At 44.2% G+C, this 18,593-nt stretch overlaps 1 protein-coding gene across 1 annotated transcript in view; it reads right to left on the minus strand.

Moving 5' to 3' along the window:
• si:ch1073-358c10.1 (peptide methionine sulfoxide reductase MsrA 1) overlaps positions 1 to 18,279 on the minus strand; it is a 33,538-nt gene extending 15,259 nt beyond the window's left edge. The window contains exons 1-4 of the mRNA XM_044375726.1: positions 18,044 to 18,279; positions 11,626 to 11,694; positions 11,373 to 11,492; positions 7,051 to 7,155 (exon numbers count right to left, since the gene is read on the minus strand). Coding sequence (XP_044231661.1) covers positions 7,051 to 7,155; positions 11,373 to 11,492; positions 11,626 to 11,694; positions 18,044 to 18,230 — 481 coding nt within the window. The 5' untranslated portion in view covers positions 18,231 to 18,279. The remainder of the gene's footprint in view (positions 1 to 7,050; positions 7,156 to 11,372; positions 11,493 to 11,625; positions 11,695 to 18,043) is intronic.
• Positions 18,280 to 18,593: the final 314 nt, after the last annotated feature.

An 18,593-nucleotide genomic window follows, 5' to 3' on the forward strand; every position in this document is an offset into this window, starting at 1 on the left:
CTGGCTGTTGGGGATAAAAGCCTACCATTTCTCCCACTTCCAACTTCACCTTCCCTTCTTCCTTTTGCAATTCGCACTCCTTCAGTTTTCTTCTATGGCTCTTTTCTTATCCTTTATTCCCCCCCTCGCTTATTTCCTTCCAACATATTCACCCCACTTTAACACATGTGCATGTTTGTTTGTGTGCTTGCGTGTGCTCCAAGGGAGGTAAGAGAAGCGGAGGGGATTCGCACAGCCTAACCAGCCTTGCGATTTTCAGTCATAGGCAAAAGAAGGAGATAAAACAGTAAGAAGGTAATAAGATTAAAGGGGATGCTGGCTACTATGAAAAACTGGTAAGTAGGGAGGGCAGCAGGTAGAGACGGTGGGAGAAATTACAAGCCTGCAAAGAGTGAGGGCACTGTACTGATACTGTGTCACACTTTAAATGTGTCCCTTTCCACCTGCCCCTCAACAGAACCGGTGGCCTGACGCAGGAGTCTTTTGACACAGCGATCCTTCATCCGTTAACAACTCTAAGAGCTGAGATTAACCTCACCTTTTCACCTCTTCATGTACTGTACCTTCTTCCTCTCTGTCTCTTTCAACCATCACTACCTCTGTATTTCATAAGCCACTCAAATAGATGTAAAACAAGAGATTGCAAATGAGGCAAAAAAACCAACAACATTTAATTAAAGACAGACAAAAGAATAACAAACATTTCAGCAGTCAAGCTATCGTCAGTGTCCGCAATTAAGAAATGTTTTTGCATAATTGGTGACTTTTTGCATCCTTCTGAGCATGGAGGGAAAACATTTGAAGTGAATTCGGAGTGATTGCACTTGGCAGTGCATACAATTAGACTGCAGTAGAGTGGGCACTTATAAACAATCTAATGTAGTTTCTTTCTTCTTCTTTTACCTCTTAATTTATTGCCCAAACCTGAATTCCCCTCTCTTCTCATTTAGTGCAATATTTACTTCACCCACTTCAGGTCTAGAGACAGAGCCATAACCCTGCCCTGTGCCCACGCAGAAACATCAACAGGAATTATTTGGTGTTTTTCATACTGATGGAGTCTGACCAGCTCTTGTCATTTCTATAACTATCCTGTCAAAAAAGTGCATTATAAATAAAAAACAAAAAATAGGTATAATGGCTGATAATTACAGTCTTCCCTCTGTGTGTGTGTGTGAGATAGTACTCAGGGTTGTGCCGTGCCCTGCAGTCCTGTTACGACTGTGTGCATGCCAGCACAGCCCTCTCCTCCTCTCCTCTCTCAGCTGCTATTTTTGCCCTGTTCTTATGTAAGCCGCTCCTGACGCGCTGGAGACAGAGGCAGAGTACGGAGTTGGGATGGTGAGAGCATCCCCAGTGGACACACACATACACTCGCTTGCACGTGCAAACACATGCGCACACACACACATACACATACTATATATACACTAAGGGGAGTGAATATGTGACATATGCAAACATACAGAGCAAAACAGAAAGCGATGCTCTGCTGGCTGTCAGAAGGAGACGCCACACATTTGGAGGCAAACTTAAACCATCAGCGAAACTGCGTGTGCCTCGGTAACAGTGCTGTGCATGTGTGCGCATGAATCTAAAAGGTGCACATGCACATCATGTAGATTACTGCGGTAACTACTGTCATCTATTTTAAAAATCTGTTTTATCTCTCTCCTTAGGTTTTTTTTTTTTTCTACTGGAGCACTGCTCTCTAACATGATCACTTCATGGTTCTGGGCATGCTGTCAGAGCACTGTGACTCTGGCCCTTACGCTGTTTATTTTTAGCCGCATCTAAATCTAACAAGTAGAGCTTGTTCTTCTGTTGTACTCAAATGAGTCCAGATAAGAGCATGAGTTAAATTCTCTAATATTTAAATCTGTGACATCTTACGATAAAGCTTGGCTGAGAAAAAAATGATATCACAGGCTCTACTCTAGGTAGCGTTCTAGTCAACAAATAATGTATCATCTCTATCATAACTTTCTATCACAACTAACACACAGCTTTGGGAACAGAGTGTTCGATTTCAATCAAATTTACATGTTACATAATCTTTAAAACATTAAGTAAACAGAAATATCATCCGATAATCATTGCTCCAAATTTAATAACAATACCATTTTACTATAACTTGTTCTGAGTTTAGTCTGGAGCCAGTTACACTTCCCTGCAGGCAATATATTTGTAGGAAAGTACTGATTTTTTTTTATTTTTTATTTTTTTTAGTGTTGCACATTTTATTTCAGAGCAAAAATATTTAAATACGGTTCATTTGATTTTGTCTGAAGTCAACTCAATTCTCCAACAGTCAAACAATTTTGACAACCTGAAATTAAGGCGACAAATATTTTGACTGTGTGCAAATGTGCCTTTCTGTGTGTTAGCTGTTTTTTTAACTTATCAGTCATCATTATGCAAAGCACTAATGCTGAGGTCTTTGACTCTAACTCTCAACATTTAAAAATAAGGTTGGGATCAATTTTTTTTTTCCTTTAAATTGTAACCATCTTTGTTTTTATTCTCATTCCCTTACCCCTTCTTTTTCCCGACCTGCTTTTTGTATTATATTTCTTATGTCTGTTTTAGTCAAGTTCTCATTTACAAGAGTCTATTTTTTTCTATGAAAGGTGCACAGAATTGCTCAAAAAATGCTGTGTAACAAAAGTAAGCAGACTTGTTTTAAGACTTTAGTTATAAAACATAACATAATCAAACGGACACACAGACCTCCACCCCCACGCTTTGCGCACACGTGCCACGCAATCTCCATAAATTAGGGCTGTCAGCGTGTGTGAGGGTGTAATAACTGACACCTGGTAATGAGCACACCATTCTCAGCCAACCAGGAGATAGGGAAGGGGTTAGGTTGGAAGTGTGGGGGGTGGCAGGGGTCACAGGTCAGGGGTCAAGGTCGCCTCCTGTGGGGTTTGGCTTTAGATGGCAGGGGCACCCCTAAATTGAGGGATGTGGTGACACAGGGGGTACCCCAACAGGGAATTGGCGTGTGTCGCAGCCAGCTGGGGTGAAGATATTATATAAAAGGAATATTCATGCTCATTTCAATTGTCAGAAAGTAACTGCCACCAGCATGACTTAGCAGATGCAAGACTGCTTAATTTGGTCTATTTTGTGTTTTGACCTTTTCCATGCTAAATTATATCCAGACTGTGATGTCTGGTACCTAGAGTATGTTACCTTTAACACACATATACACACACACTACACAGCACAGATTACAAATACTGTAAAATGTTTTTCTTGTAGTAAGGTGACAAAATAAAAAGTTTAAATTCATAAAAAAATGGCCACCATCTCAGAATTTTTTCAGTTGCCCTATAATATTTTTTTCTAATCATGTGACTCCACCAAAGTCTACCTACAAGGGTGAGCATGCATGTACGTGCAGGCGTTATCAAATGAGGGCAGCCGCGTCGGCCATCTTAGCTGTGCATTTGTATTTCTGTGTCTATCGGCATATGCCTGTGACGCCTGTTCACTGACGCAGCATCAGCAGCCCACACCATAAATACTGCATGGCCTCAAAAATAGAGAGGATAAGAGGGAATGAGGGAAGAGGAAGGAAAGGAGAGATGAGGAGGAAACAAAGAGGAGGGGAAAAGCCTCGGTTGTTAAGATGAAGGGCGGTGGAGGGGAGGAGGGGGAACGGCGGAAGAGATGGGAGAGCAGGGATGAGGGGGAAGGGAGGATGAGGAGCAGGGAAGAGAGAGTGACTAAGAGATAAAAGAGGAGTCAGTGGATGTGAATGTGTTTGTGTGATGGGCAGATGGCCTCGGGGAGCGGTCGACTCATTGCGCTGCTCTGCGGATGTGCTGACGGGCTCCAGGCCGTTTGCTCAATCACTCGCTCGCCCCTCCGCTCCGCTCACTGCAAAGAGGACAGGGGTTGGGGGTGCAGGTGAGATGGGTGAGGTGGTGAAGGGTGGGAGGAGAAAGAGGAGACAGGAGGAGAGCGGGAAACTGGGAAAGAATGTGGAAAAAAATGGATGAGGGAAAGAAGTGAAGGGTTGGATGTGCTGCCAGAGAAAGGAAGCATATGAAAACATTCAAAAAGGGAGAAGAGGAACGGCGATGACCTTATGTTTGGATAGGTTAAGGAGTAAAAAGGGTGCTAGAGGAACAAAATAGTGGCCAGATAAGATGTTCCAATCCTCCGCTGGGAGCTAGGGGGACGAGGGAGATGAGGAGTGGATCGGGGCCTATGGACTTCTGTAACAAGGAAGTATTCAATGAACCAACTGACATGCCATCGGTGCAGCTGTGTGTACCCTCTGCACGTACAGTACGTGTGTGTTATGCCTATTCGCATGCACACACAAATGGAGTAAAGCTGTGTATGAGTAGGCATAATGAGCACTTGTGCATAATGTGAAGTGAACAGTATGCTTGTGTATGGAAATGTGTGCGCAATTGATCTGCAGTGTGTGAAAGAATAGCAAGATATGTTTCCATCTGAACAGTGATCATTCCACAGTAAATACATCAAATCATGTTTTTAACCCCCCATGATGAAACAGAGCTGCTGTTGCCCTCTGACATGCAGATGCCACTTCGACTGCTGAGAGTTTGTCTGTGCTTCAGCATTTCAATGCACTCACATGTGAAGATGCGTTATTGAAGAGTTGTCATAACGCAGACATAAGAAACTTATAATGTGTGAGCGTGTTGAATGGGGGGTCTTTATGCAACATCCCAGGGAAGCCAACAGATTGAGACTAGTGTTGCTGAATATGGAAAGAGGGCACACAGCAAAGGCTGCTGGGAGTTTCTGATTGGCTGCTAATGTTGCTATCCAGGCCGGGATTGGTGGAGCTGACGCAGCCCGACATCACGTTGTCGGGACTAAACCCTTTTGAACTGAGGCAAAGCAGAGAGGCACAGATCTCAAAACACGCACACACGCACACACGCACACACACACACATACACACTTGCAGATACATACACACATTAAAAAGAAGTACTGCATGCAACTGAATATGCATCCATACATGATAGCTCCACATGTCCTCCAACATAGTGTGTATATAAACCAGGATGGGCTCTGTGTTGATATCTATCAGGAGAAATCGGAATTCATAATGTTCCTGGGCTGGTCTCCATATGTGATGATCTCCAGTGAGTATCTGCAGTTAAAAGGGAAAGTGTAAAACTTCCTTAATTTCACCATTCTCTTTTAAGCCCAGCTCTAAGGTGGACAGAATAAATTGGAGCTTAAGCACGCGTGAAGGCACAGCCAGCGGGCCCCTTTCCACCACTCCACGCCACATTTGTCAAATCAGAGGAATTTCTGCTACACGTGAACCCAGAATCAGTGAGGAGAGAGACGGCAGGAATTCACATTAAAGTCACGTGCAACGAGTTACACTCCCAGAAAAAAAAAAAAAAAAAGTACATTTGAGTTTGTGGTTATTTTGGAATATGTCGCCTGGTTTTAACTGTGACAAAAAAAAAAAAAAAAAGAAACAACTAGCGGAGTGCATAGACAATAAGCTGCATGCTATTAATAAAACATGAGATGAGACAAGGCAGTGAGTCAGGGGAAATGCATGACTACTCTTTTGGCCTCACTGCCTTTGCCCCGTGGCGTGTCGGCTCGACTCTGCCTGTGCCTTTGCCCGTAGTAATACGTGTCTCTGCCCTTGGCTACGGTGAACAGGAGAAGAATCTCTTCCGATTGGGATGATGTGGGTCTCAGATGATCCTCAATACTCAATAGTTTTTCCCTCCCTGCCTCTTTTTTTGTAAAGCCACCTCTGGCTGAACAGGTGAAGTGAAATGTGAAGAATATGTGAAAACACTCAGGTAGAGCTGGTCTGTCAGCTTATGCGTGTATTTCGTTCGGTGGTTGTGGTAGATGCCGAACAAAGCTGACATTTATAGTGTATTTAGGTCACACAGCGTATGAGAGAGCAATCATGACAGATGCAAAAGACATGACAGAACTGACGTGAGCAACGTCACTGTGTGTGTGTGTGTGTGTGTGTGTGTGTGTGTGTGTGTGCAAGCCGGTTTTTAAGACTGAAGGACGGGCCTATGAATCTTTGATCCACCTCTTCCAACTTGTCATGCCCCTCCCTACATTCAATATGAGTGAACAGAGTACCTCTTTGCCTGTCCTTTCTCTCTCATGCCCTGTTCCTTGTTCATCCCCCCCCCATCACACACACACACACACACACACACACACACACACACACACACACACACACACACACACCCTGTGCCCTCCTGGTGCATTAATGTTCTTACATCACCTCCTCCAGTGAGCAGAAAAAACAAGAGAGCAAGAGACTCTAAGAGATGGAGGGATAGAGAGATGGGTCATGGGGGATGGGATCCTTGTCAACATTGGGGGGAAGTTGAGAGATGAGTGGGAAGAGACATGTCATTAAAGAGGAGAGGTGAGGAGACCAGGATCCAAACTCAGTGAGAGACGAACGAGGTCGAAACATGGATTGGCATCCGAACTGAGTCAAAAAGTATTTGTAAATGACCCTTTAAAGCATCTGAATTAATTAGTTGAGATGTAAAAAAAAAAAAAATAAAGTTTTAGAAAATTCACAAGTTTACTGTGATTGACAACTTCAGAATTGCCCTTGAGGCATTAAATACACCCATGAAATGCACCAAGCACAATAAAACAAAAATTCACCCACATGATTTTACCCAGAACAAAAATTGCATCATTTAGAAGCCCACAAATGACAAAAGGCTGGTTTACATTCGACAAAGAACATGTCATGCACATGTTCCAACAAAGAGGGTTCTTTTTTTGCAGTTGGGGCTTGAACATGCACCACACTGGTGTGTCTCTCCATGGATGGCTGGATCTCAGACACATTAACACTGTCTGGCGTTGACTTACACCCATGAGACCTCCCCCACCACAACGCACACACAGGCACACGTCTGGGCATCATCCTTCTGCTCTAATACACCCTGTGCCCCTCGGGATGGGTCTTATTTGAGGGCGACTTTTGGATTTGCGTGGTTGTGCATGTGTTTGTGTGTGTGTGTGTGTTGCTACCTTGTGTAGGATCGTGGCTCTCCCAAAAGCGTTTCAGCAGTTTCTCAAGGCTGATGTCTTTAGGAGAGAAGACCACCCTGACCACCTCGGTGTGTCCTGTCAGACCTGAAGAAGAAACAAACGCATGAATTCAAGTATGACATTTTTAACATGACGTCTGCTTGACTCACTGCTCCCTCTCCCCCCCTGATTTCTAAATCTCATCAGAAATGCTACCATGTTAGATACAACACTAAAATCAACACAATGATGTCTACATGTCTTGTCAAGTGGTAAAAAATACCTGTTGAAAATTGCACAGGAGAGCTTATGAATCTCATGCTTGTGTGTTAGGTGTACATGTGAGTGCCACAGGTAGCCACGCAGGTTCAATGCATTGAGGGCTATGTTATTGCTTATGGCTGTATGGGACGGGAAAAAAAGGTAGAGATAGAGATAGAAATAGAGACAGAAATAGGGGGAGAGAGAGAGCAGTAAAGGTTGCAGCTTATGGTGTAAGTTACCAAAAGCACACAGACGCTCGCTCTTGTCTGCAGCTGCCAGGACCCCAAAGCTTCAACAAGCTGCCTGCAGGCATTCTCAAGCTGGGGGCTGCTTTAGGTCTCACATGAAGGTACAGACACACACACACACACATTTACAGCAGAGATGGCATACTCACACAATCATCGCACACATATACCTACGCTAAATGTAAATACAGAGGTGTTAGGTTAGGACTGTAGGTGTGAGTCATTTAGTTCTCTTCTTTACATATTACAGACACGTACACAAGTGTACACACACATATAGTATATAAACACACACACACACAAAAAACTAGATGCATCAGGTGCATTTCAGACAATACAAGAAGCGCTGCCAATTTCATGCATCTGGCCTGAGACCCACTTTCTGTCTCTAAATGACACTCAGCACGCCCAAAGGATCATCTCATGCCAAATGAACATGACTTCAAGAACGGACATGCTTTTCACTCGATATTAGTACGTTTTTGCTGGAGCTTTTCTTTGTGGTAAAATAACAATATACAGTTAAAAATGGCATACTATACTTAGTTAATATTACAATTAATGTATGTCTACCTTTTGCACTATGTACATTCACAAGCACTCCATATAGGACTGCATATAATTTGCTGTGGACAGGCAGTGAGCTGGGGTGTAGCTACTCAGCTGAGGTTAGCAGTCATGGTGCAGGGACGTCAACAAGAATGGTAAAGAGCAGTAAAAACAGAACGTACAAATGCAGCAAGAGGAGCTGTTGAGACCTGTTGCAAAAAGGTGAACATGCACCATGATTTTCCACGCTTGTCTGATCTGAAGGGGGTCGGGGTTGGAGGCAAAGGCTGAGAAGTGATGCTGACCAGGACCACTAATGCTGTTACAGATTGGTGTTTTGCTGAAGGACCCTTCAGCAGGGTGAATGGGCATCTGGGTGAGGATGGCCTCCCAAATCATCATGCTGCCCTTTTTTTGTTTAATTGTTCTCTGCTGTTGAATGCAGTAAAAAAGTGACTTCAGGTGGTGAAATGAAATGAATTACCTCATACTTCCCTGTACGCTTTAAGCTTGGCTTCACTAACAATAGAATGGATAGATTTAGCAAGAATGTCCTCACCAGATACACAACAGCAACATACACACAGAACGATCTATGTTTCAACACTTTCCTGACTCTTTACCTAATTACTGTCCTCTGTAAGTAGAAAATGCAGAAGAGGCATGACATTATTACACTGTCACAAAAGTCACAAAGTACACTGTAGTCCCATCCCATCTTGTACCAGCAGTCAATACTGTTTTCTTTAATTTAAAGCAATCTATTGTGATAATTTCCAGCTCTATATTTTTAATCTGGGACTCCACTGGAGTAGCTTTGCATGATTCACAGTTAAAAAAAACTCCTTATTTTTCTTATGCTGGCCCTTCATCCAGCCCCTCAGTCCAGCCTCTGTCTCTTAACAGGCAGTCTTAGCTCCTGTCTTTTTAAGGCCCCCCTCCTGATGAGCCTACTCTGTTCTGACTGGCCAGCCTCCCAGAAGCCTGCCGAGGGACAGCCGTATCAGAGTCGTGTTAAGTTACCGTTGATGAAAACCCAACATTTCCAGTTTTACTGCCTCATATTAAAAGTTTTTAAATGACTAACTGACGGGAGAAATTAAATGTGTTCGTCACCGAATTAGCAGAGTAGTTGACACAACAACACATGGACATATTTGGAGCTCTTTGTTCAGTGGATCAGTTAGAAATAATGAAGGGAGGAATAGCACAAGCAGAAACAACCAGTTATGATGATGTTTGATGAAGAGCTGCAGACGACCAGCACACCTCCAGCAGGTAAACTACTTATTTTACTTTGCCATGCTGTGTAATGGAAAAATACTCACAGCGTGCCAGCTACACTTGAGTCATGGCTCAGTGTGACTACCCCCAAAACAATGGAAAAATGCCATAATGTTAGCAGAGCGTAGCAGTGAACTCGCGTGCAGTGTGTGGAGCAGATGACCATATAACGAAATCCATCACACGCTGACGTCGGCTCCACCTGAAAGTAGAAAAATCTGTTGGAAGCCGAGTGTCCAGAACAGTTTGAAGCCTAAGCTTTTTGCTCACAGAGATTATTTCTACGTATGCTTACATCATTATCATTAATATGAACATCCAACACTGTTACATTATATATATGACTGAAAATAACAAAAAGCATAATAGGTCCCCTTTAAGCAATTTTAGTTGCCTAAACTCAATTTAATCTTAGAGGTGGCAGATCAAAAAAAACTGACAGAAGTCATTTTTGGAACAGTCATATGAGTTGTTTTGGAAGACACTGACAACCTCAGCAACTTATTTTGTCATTTAGGCATGAGGACTTTCAAGTTTACAGCAAAAAGTTTACAGCATCAAGCCTTAATTCTGTTCTGTACACGTGTACATCCATTTGTAAAATGGACTGGACTGACTTAATCAAAATTAAGTACACTTATCAATTATAACATCTACTTCTCTACGTTTCTCCACTGTCTGTATGCGTCTGTCCTCCCAAGACAAATTTGACTGCACCTCAACCACTCCTATTTCTGTCCGTCAGACCATCTCACCTATCTGCCTGTCCTTCCATCCTTCCCTGGCTCTGCTGACAGTTCCATCAGCCCCTTCTTTCTGTCTGTCTGTCTGTCCAGCTGTCTGTCCTGCCCTGGCTGTGTTGACAGCTCCTCGGTCTCATGCCGTCGCAGTGTTCTGCTCCGTCATGGCCACTGGAGCGACGCCTGCACTCTCTCAGCCGATGGACAGACAACCATTCTTTCTCACACGTTTTTTTCTCAAATTTTCCTCCCTGTCAAAAGTTTATTTTACCCATTCCCTCACTTGCTGCAGCTCTCAATCTCTCTTCTTCTGTCATCTGTCTCAATCTCCATCTTCCTCCATAGCTGACCATCTTGTTGCTGGGGAGCAGAGGGAGAGAGAGAGACTGAGAGAAGCAGATAGGAAACATACAATCCCTTGAAGGGCTCTGCTCAGAAAGTCTGCCAGCCAAGCCCAAAGCGTCTTTCCCCTCCTCTCCATGTCCCCCCATGCTGTGCCTGCACCTAGACTCCATGCCTGCCTGCAATGATGTACCCTCAGAAATGGAGATGCCTCAAACTAACATCTCACGACTCCTAAAACACAAGAGAGGCACGCAGGAGTAAAACAGAGCTAGACATCTTCATTTAAATTATATATCAATGCCCTACATGAATCTATTTGAATCTTGTGATGAGGAAAATGAAAAGAAGCAAATTCCGATGGGTAGCCAAAGATTTTCAAGGGATTTGATAGCAAATACACAGAATTTAAGCTTGTATCTCCAGCATCATGTTTGCCAAATCATAGTCTCAGGGAGAGAAGCCCATTTATGGCGCTTCATAAACAGTAACCTCTGTTGAAAAACGCCGCAGTACAGCACAGTACAGAGCCCAATCCTTACAAGTAGGTCATGGGGGGGTGGGGACGGGGGGTGCAGCCCATCTGGAGCAGTGCATTCTGAGTAGTTGACTGCAGATGAAGGGAAGGCGGGCGAGAGGATGTGAGAGCTGTACTTAAAAACACCCTTTCCAACTCTGTTTCTTTTTCCCTCTGCATTTTTTGGTCTCTCAAACCCTGACTGATCTTACAGTGAAATGTACTGCCAACCCTCTTCACCCCCTCACATGAAGGGACCATGACTGATTAATATATACCAAAGTGTAGAAGGTATGCATACATGAAAATGTTCAAATACACAGACACACACACACACACACACACACACACACACACACACGGTGCAGCATATATCACCTGTGCAAACCTCGTGATAGGAGGGGTTGGGTGTAAAGCCGCCTGCGTAGCCCACCTGTGTGGAGAAGACTCCTGAAAGCCTCCAGAAAAGTCTCTCAGCTCCCCAGAAGCAGCCCATACCTGGACATATACACAACACACACATCATTAGTGCTTTTGTACCACCTACAGAGAGGCCAACATTTTACTAAAACGTGTCAATGACCACATACTGGTAACTGATTTTTAAAGAAGTGTGATTGTGCGGTCTCACCAAACATGATGGTCTCCATGCCTTCTGGGAATGGCTCCACAGTGGGATTCCCATTAACCGCATGTTTGTCTGTGAAGGGAAGCAGTGTGCAAATGTGAAATCAAATCAAAACACTGTGTTTCAACATTACAAATTACAGCATGCAAGCAAAGAGGCCCATTAGCGGCTTCAACTAGGCCTCATAGGTCTGCACTTCGTTACAGGCTGACCCAGGCCAGTGGATCAGAGCCAGAGGCTTCTGTGCTGGAAGACATTTAAGAGATTACACGGCTTTGACCGCCACTCTATCCCTGCTGTCCTCTCTTCAATGCCCACAATTAAACATGGTGAAGCACTTATTTTCTGATCTCGCTCTTGAGTGTATTCGGTGATGGGCTTGGTATCATCAGGTGTCCAGAAAGTAAACCAATGGTGACATTGTTGCTTTGTGTATAACCCCACAAGCAGGGGAAGGGCTTGAAAGTAGACCCAATGCTGTCCTATTCTTCACCGTGTTAAAAATGCCATATAAGTGAAACAAACTGAAGTGTGTGTGTGTGTGTGTGTGTGTGTGTTGGGGGGGGGGCATCCTAGTGCCAACTGTGCTGCATGGAATTAGAGTGCTAAAAAGGAAGTCAGTGTGTGTGTGTGTGTGTGTGTATGCGGGTGTGTGTGTGTGTCCGTGTAACCCACAGATGTGTGAGGAGGATTAGGGTTTAAGAAGACTGAGGTGACTTAGCGTGCAAATCTCCACTAAGCAAGGCTGGTTTGTACTGCAACCACTAATATTAGTCTAGAGATAAACAGGCCACAGGGTACACTATGAGCTTAGGCACACACCAATAATGGATGCTTGCTTGGAGTTCAATGTGCGATTGCTCTCTGGCCGCTCAGAGTTGAGATATGTGACATTGACCTGAATGCAAACAATCTCTAATCTGACACAAACATTATAGTTAATTTCCTAGATGTTCTTTTACTGTGACAACTGTTACCTGCAGTTTATTTCAGATTGAGTGTTTACTGTAAGGCCAGCGAGTAAAACTGAAAAACAGTTTTGCCATGTCTGGTCCTTAAAGATTAATAAGTGTTGTGAAGAATATAGGAAGCAAAAGAAGCACCGCAGCACTTGAGCTGATAACGCCTGTCTTGGTGTGCCACCTTAAGGGCACTTCTTGACATTAGACAGAAATTGTTTGGGTTTTTTTTTGAAATAACAGATTGTAGAAGCATAAAGAACTCCTAAAATGTCACACAGGCCTGGCTGCCCTCAGGCAGTCCCTTCCTGCCCTCCTGTTGTGCGACAGTTCTGTCTTTTAGCAGCAGGTTGTTTGGCACTGCCAGGTCATGTTCACGGGCACAGTCAGCTGCAATCAAAGTATATCTGTGTCAGTGACTTGTACTAGCTAAATATTCTCAGTCCACAGGGGCGACTTAAGGTGGTGGGAGTACAGGAGAAATCTTCATCTTCCCTTTGTGAATTTGTTTCAACTCTATCTTCCGCACACTCTGACCCTCTTGTCCTCCCGTTTCTGGCCACAGCGATAAAAAGTACTGAAATCGCTAAATGACTGAGATAAAGAAAATGAGAGAGTGAGAGAGAGACAAGTGTGTGATAGAGGAGGAGGAGTAGGAGGAGGAGAGATCAGCCTGCCAAAACAATAAAAGGAGTAAATAGCCAGTAAGAAGCAACAGATGAGGGTAGCAGAAAGGCAGTGAAGGATTCTTTGGCTTTCAGACCACCATGCCTTTGGGCGCTATATAAAAAGACCAAGCACTTCATCCAAGAAAGAACACACAGAAAACAAACAAGCAAACAAATAAACAAACAAAAAAAAAGAGGTAAAAATGAAGACAGCCAAAAAACACGCCGACACAGCACTGTCCAGAGAAGCTAACTGCGAGCCAAACCTCCCCACCCTCTCGTCTCTCTCTCAGCTGCTCTCCATCTTCACTTCACACTCTCTTCCTTGCACACCTTTCCCATCATCCCTCACTCTCTTCTTACAAACACAGGCACACCCGCCTGCACGCACACAAACACGCAATCGCTCGCACAATCGTTCGCACACCAACCTCTGCTGTGGGTATTTCTCCCATGGAGCAGCTGGCAGAGGTCCAGGCAGTGCCAGGCTGGCTCCTTTCACTCTGCCTAGCCCAGCAGTCCCCCCTGCCAGCCCAGCGCCCACCCCCCATTCTGCCAGAATTACCCCACCTAACACACACACACACACATACACACACACACACACACACACACAAACACACACACACATACACACACACAGGCACTGAGAAAGAACTGGCTGAATACCCTCACTACGCTGCCTGACTACGCCAGCAAAAGAAAGAACAGAGGACGACAAAAAACAAGCAGGGAGGGTGACTGACTGAGCTTACAAAAGAAGAAAACAGGCTGAATATGGGGGAAGGATTCATGAAAAGGATTTTTTCCAACTTGGATGAGATATGGGCGTAATTTCTTTTGTGCGCTTTTGTTTTCGAGGATATCTGAAAAGCGCAGTGCAGACTATACAGTGCAGCAGGACTGAAGCGGAATACTTTGGTCACCTTTTGTTGCTTTTAGCATGGTGGTTGGAGGCGGCTGGACCAGAACCAAAACATCGGACCCGGTGCCCTGCCAGTCTTATGGCAGGTCTTGTGCTTGTATCATGGTTACCATCAGTCAAGGGCACAACAATCTATCTGTTGCTTAGCGGATAATAAACATCCAGTTTGACTTGTTTCGGTGGGCATTTAGTCTTTGTTACCCTCCGGTTCTACCCGTGGCCCCGTGTTTCTCACCCGTAAAACCGAAGTCCAAGCGCTGCTGCCCCCTCACGCAGAGACACGGGAGAGGTACTATCCCCGGATGCCAAAACTGGTGACGGAAAGGTCGATTTCCAGGCTGCTCTGTTTGTTTCCTTCCAAAAATCCATTCTCTCTCTTTCCCTCTTCCCTCCCTCTCGCTATTCCTGTTTCTAGCTTCACACAGGTTGGCAGAGAGTCAGGCACGAGTCGTCGGAGGAGGCTGATGCTTTATACTGGTGCCAACTACCCTCTGCTGTATGGGAGGATGGGTAGGGGCGAGAAAGAGTGGGGCAAAGGAGGGGAGGGGAGGAAACAGGCAAGGCTGGTGGGAGGTGGTCCATTTTTAAGAACAGTAAGAGGTAAGTAGAGGAAACAATGGGGCCATGACCTTAAAACAATTAACCCAACTTGGTATTATGACACTGTGTTTTACATATATTTAAAACTGTTAAGGTGGGGGAAACTGTCTAGACTCTAGGGAGTACAACTTTCAAGCCATCCATGCATTCCATACATTCTGTATCCTAGCAACGGAAACACTGTTACCATGGAGAGGACTGCCTACTATAGCACTGGCTCCATTATCTGCTTCCAGCAAGATGGAGGCATATCCTGTTGGGGCCTGCTCAAATATCCTCACTCAAAAGCTGATTTGAGGGGGAAAGGAGGGGAGCAGCATCCACCTGGTCAGCACAAATACATACCTGCATCTTCTTTTTATCTACACAGTGAATGAAAACTGTAAAAGAACAAATTAATCCATTGATTTTCCACACCACTTATACTTTTCAGTGTCAGGGAGAGCTATCCCAGCATGCATTGGACGAGAGGCAGGATGCAGCCAGGACATGTTTCCAATTGGAGAGCTAACACACAAACAAAACAAACGCATTCACATCTACAGGAAAACAGAGTCTCCAATTCACAGGGACAACAGGCAAACTCCTCATTTCGGGGTCACGTCTGAACATAAGACATCCCTGCAATAAGGCAGCCATCCTAATCACTGAGCCACAGCGCGGCCCATGAGCAAATCTCTCTCATTTATTTATCTACTGTTTGTGCACTTCATTTGCATGCTTTCTCGCTTTCTTCCCCTCTGTGCTCATTGCAAAAGCCAAAAAAAAAAAAAGCAAGGGCATCTGGAGACAGCAAGAGATGAGAAAACAACAAAGAAATAATGCCAGAAATATATCTTCGCCATGAACCCGCTTTTAAGAGTTATAGTGAAGCATGTAACAGAGATTGATTCTGGTCAGCTGACCTCCCCCATCCTGTTTGGAAGAAATATTGGCAGTCTATCCTGCACTGCCTCAAAATAATAGCTACTGTGCCCCTACCATGTAGCAATCTGCCACTGGATCATTCTCGCCAAGGTCACAGAGTACATTATACAGACTGGAGAGAGGGAGGAGACGGAGAGGACGCTGGGACGTCTGAACAAGAACAAGGAGCTTCTTTAAAAAGAGGCTGGAGGGCCAAAAGCAACTTTCAAAATTAGTGATCTTCATTGTAGAGCGGGGACAAACGTGTGCATGCACCTACACACACAAGGCTGGGACAGCGCAGGGCATATGTGGAGACAGTCCTTGCAGTTCCTAAATTACTCATGCTTACTGGGCCACACCGACAAACACAGAAGCATGCTATTCCAATACACAACACACACATACACAAACTAGAACAACCCTGTCCCCACCTAAGCTGCCCCCCACGGTGAAAGGGGAGGAACAGATTTCTGCCATGCGGCGTCTCCGAGCTGCTCTGACAGACGGAGCAGGAACTTACGACGGGGCGGAGCCTTCATGCGCATAATGCCCAGATGGGCCTCTGGACGCTGCCGCAATGCTTCCCCCTATGAACTCACACCCAGCTCCCACAATGCATTTTGTGGATGCTCTAGTCTTGAGCAGGTGATGACTGGGAGCACCAGGTTCAAATCGCACCATGTTTCTCCTTTATCGCATGCTCCTACGAGCCCTCCTGTCCCAAAATAGTATGATGGAAAACCGAATGAAAGGATAGGACAAGGTGAGATGAGAGAGATGAGAGAGGTTTGACTCAGATATAATGTGCCACACAGAAGGAGTGGATGATATTATCAGATAAACAAAGAGGGAGCAATATAAAGTGTTTCTGCAAAATTATTACGGACAATAACATCTTCACTCCAGACTACCAGCTAAAGCATTTTAATAACAGCAGCAACGTCATATTTTCTGTGAGTGCCAGCATGTCTCTGACGGTGCTGAGAACTTGATCCCAACAGATTTGTTTTATCCTGGTTTAATCATCAGCTATTTGTAACACAATCCCACCATACATCCCAACAGGCTTCTGCTGACACTTCAGATTTTGCTGCGGACTCAAAAGATTTCATTACTGTTCACAAACTAAATCTCTAAACAGCAAACAGGCTAAGAAGTATTACAGCAAATTTACTTTGGGCGTACTTGTTTTTAAAAGGTTAAAAAGGTGTGCTAGATTATATTCACATTGCCAGAACTCAAATGGGGGAAATCATCATTAATAAGGCAGGTAAAAATATGAAACATGTATGCATAAAGCCTATTTTATCCAAGATTTATCGCAACAAAGTCTGGTAATAGCCAACCTTTCTTTCTTTTTTTTTTTTTTTAAATGTTCTAAGACAGAAACACATCCATCAACTACAAACACAAAAAAAGTGCTGGCGGTTGTCAGAGTTAATGTACTTCATCGACTATTGCTTGCTTAGTCTGACTTTTCTACATCAAGACTCACAAAACCCTCACAAATGTTACAGCATTCTACTAATAACTTTGAAAAATGTACACTTTTTGGGCTTCTTCAGCTTTCACTACAAGTAATCTTGCAACGAAAGTTTGCGAGACAGTTTGATACTGTGATAATCATGTCAGTCAATATGAAATTATGTTTCTGTTGTGTTATCTGTCAGCCCTGGAATAACTGACGGACAGGTTAACTACATGTTTGGATTGGTAAAAACTCAAGAGCCGTGTCAAGATGACTGTTGGTGAAAGATTCTCAATTTATGTCAAGGACATTCAAGTAAATACTTCAAAGCCCAGACAACTCGTGTTTCCCTGAACCCTGTAATTTCTTAAAATGAAGTTTTGCCCCTTTTGTTGTATCCTGCGGAAGGGAAACACTAGAAAAGTTCAAACCTGTGGTCAAAAGAGCCATATTCTGTTTTCTCTAATATTTATACTGAAAAAAAGTTACTTTAAACTTAAATTAAACTAACAGACACTTTGCTGGAGGAGCAGATGAACGTGCCTTCAAACCACTAAATCAGTTATGTAGGCCTTATAGCCTACAGATGTTTTGGGAGAAAACACAACATCTGCAACTCTTCTCTCCAGCTGTCATTTCAATGCCATTATATCAACTGTCACTTTAATCAAACACTATGTCTTAAGAAACCAGTATTCACATGTAAAGCATTTTAAAATTTACTTCCGGCCATTTCTCTAATCCTGGTTGGACAGGATGCGGTTATTCTCTTACTCTCTGTCAATATTTAACATGTTCTGTCACTTCTAACTCAACCACGTGGGCAGTTTACCAGGTGTCATCCCGTGGCGGTTCTATCATTTTGAATACAGCTTGTCACCTCGTTATTTACCTGCCACGACCATTTTCTCCTCTCTTCCTCTCAGAGCGCGGTCTCTGCTTGGCAGCTGATCTGCCATATCTGAGTCAGCAACAGCGAGCGACACACAAACTAGAAGCAGCCAAACGGTCTGTGTTTGTGTTTTGGACAACAACAACAACAACTGTGAAAACGGCCAAGTCTTCCGGGATGCCTCCATAGCGCCACGCTGTTGCGTTTTACAACGGGGACGGCAGCTAGAGGGAGGGGCGGAGAGACGGCGGCGGCGGCGGCGAAAACGCCATCAATATGAATATTCATCGTGCGTGGGCAACGTCGTGCACTGCATATTAACTAGTCAAGGGGTTAATATGACTTTGGCACAAAAGCCTACACTGCACCGTGTGCGGGAACGAAATTAAATTTAAATAAATATCCACGCCGTTCGGCATGCAAATGAGCTCTCGCCAAGAATTATCAGCGCTCATTCTGTGGGAGATGCTTCTATCAGGTTTGAGTATTGGATGTATTGGCTGGGTAGGTTTCCCTTTGTGGTACATTTTACATCAAGGAATGCGTGTTT

This window comes from Thunnus albacares, chromosome 15 (genome assembly GCF_914725855.1).
Source record: "Thunnus albacares chromosome 15, fThuAlb1.1, whole genome shotgun sequence".
NCBI classification, from domain to species: domain Eukaryota; kingdom Metazoa; phylum Chordata; class Actinopteri; order Scombriformes; family Scombridae; genus Thunnus; species Thunnus albacares.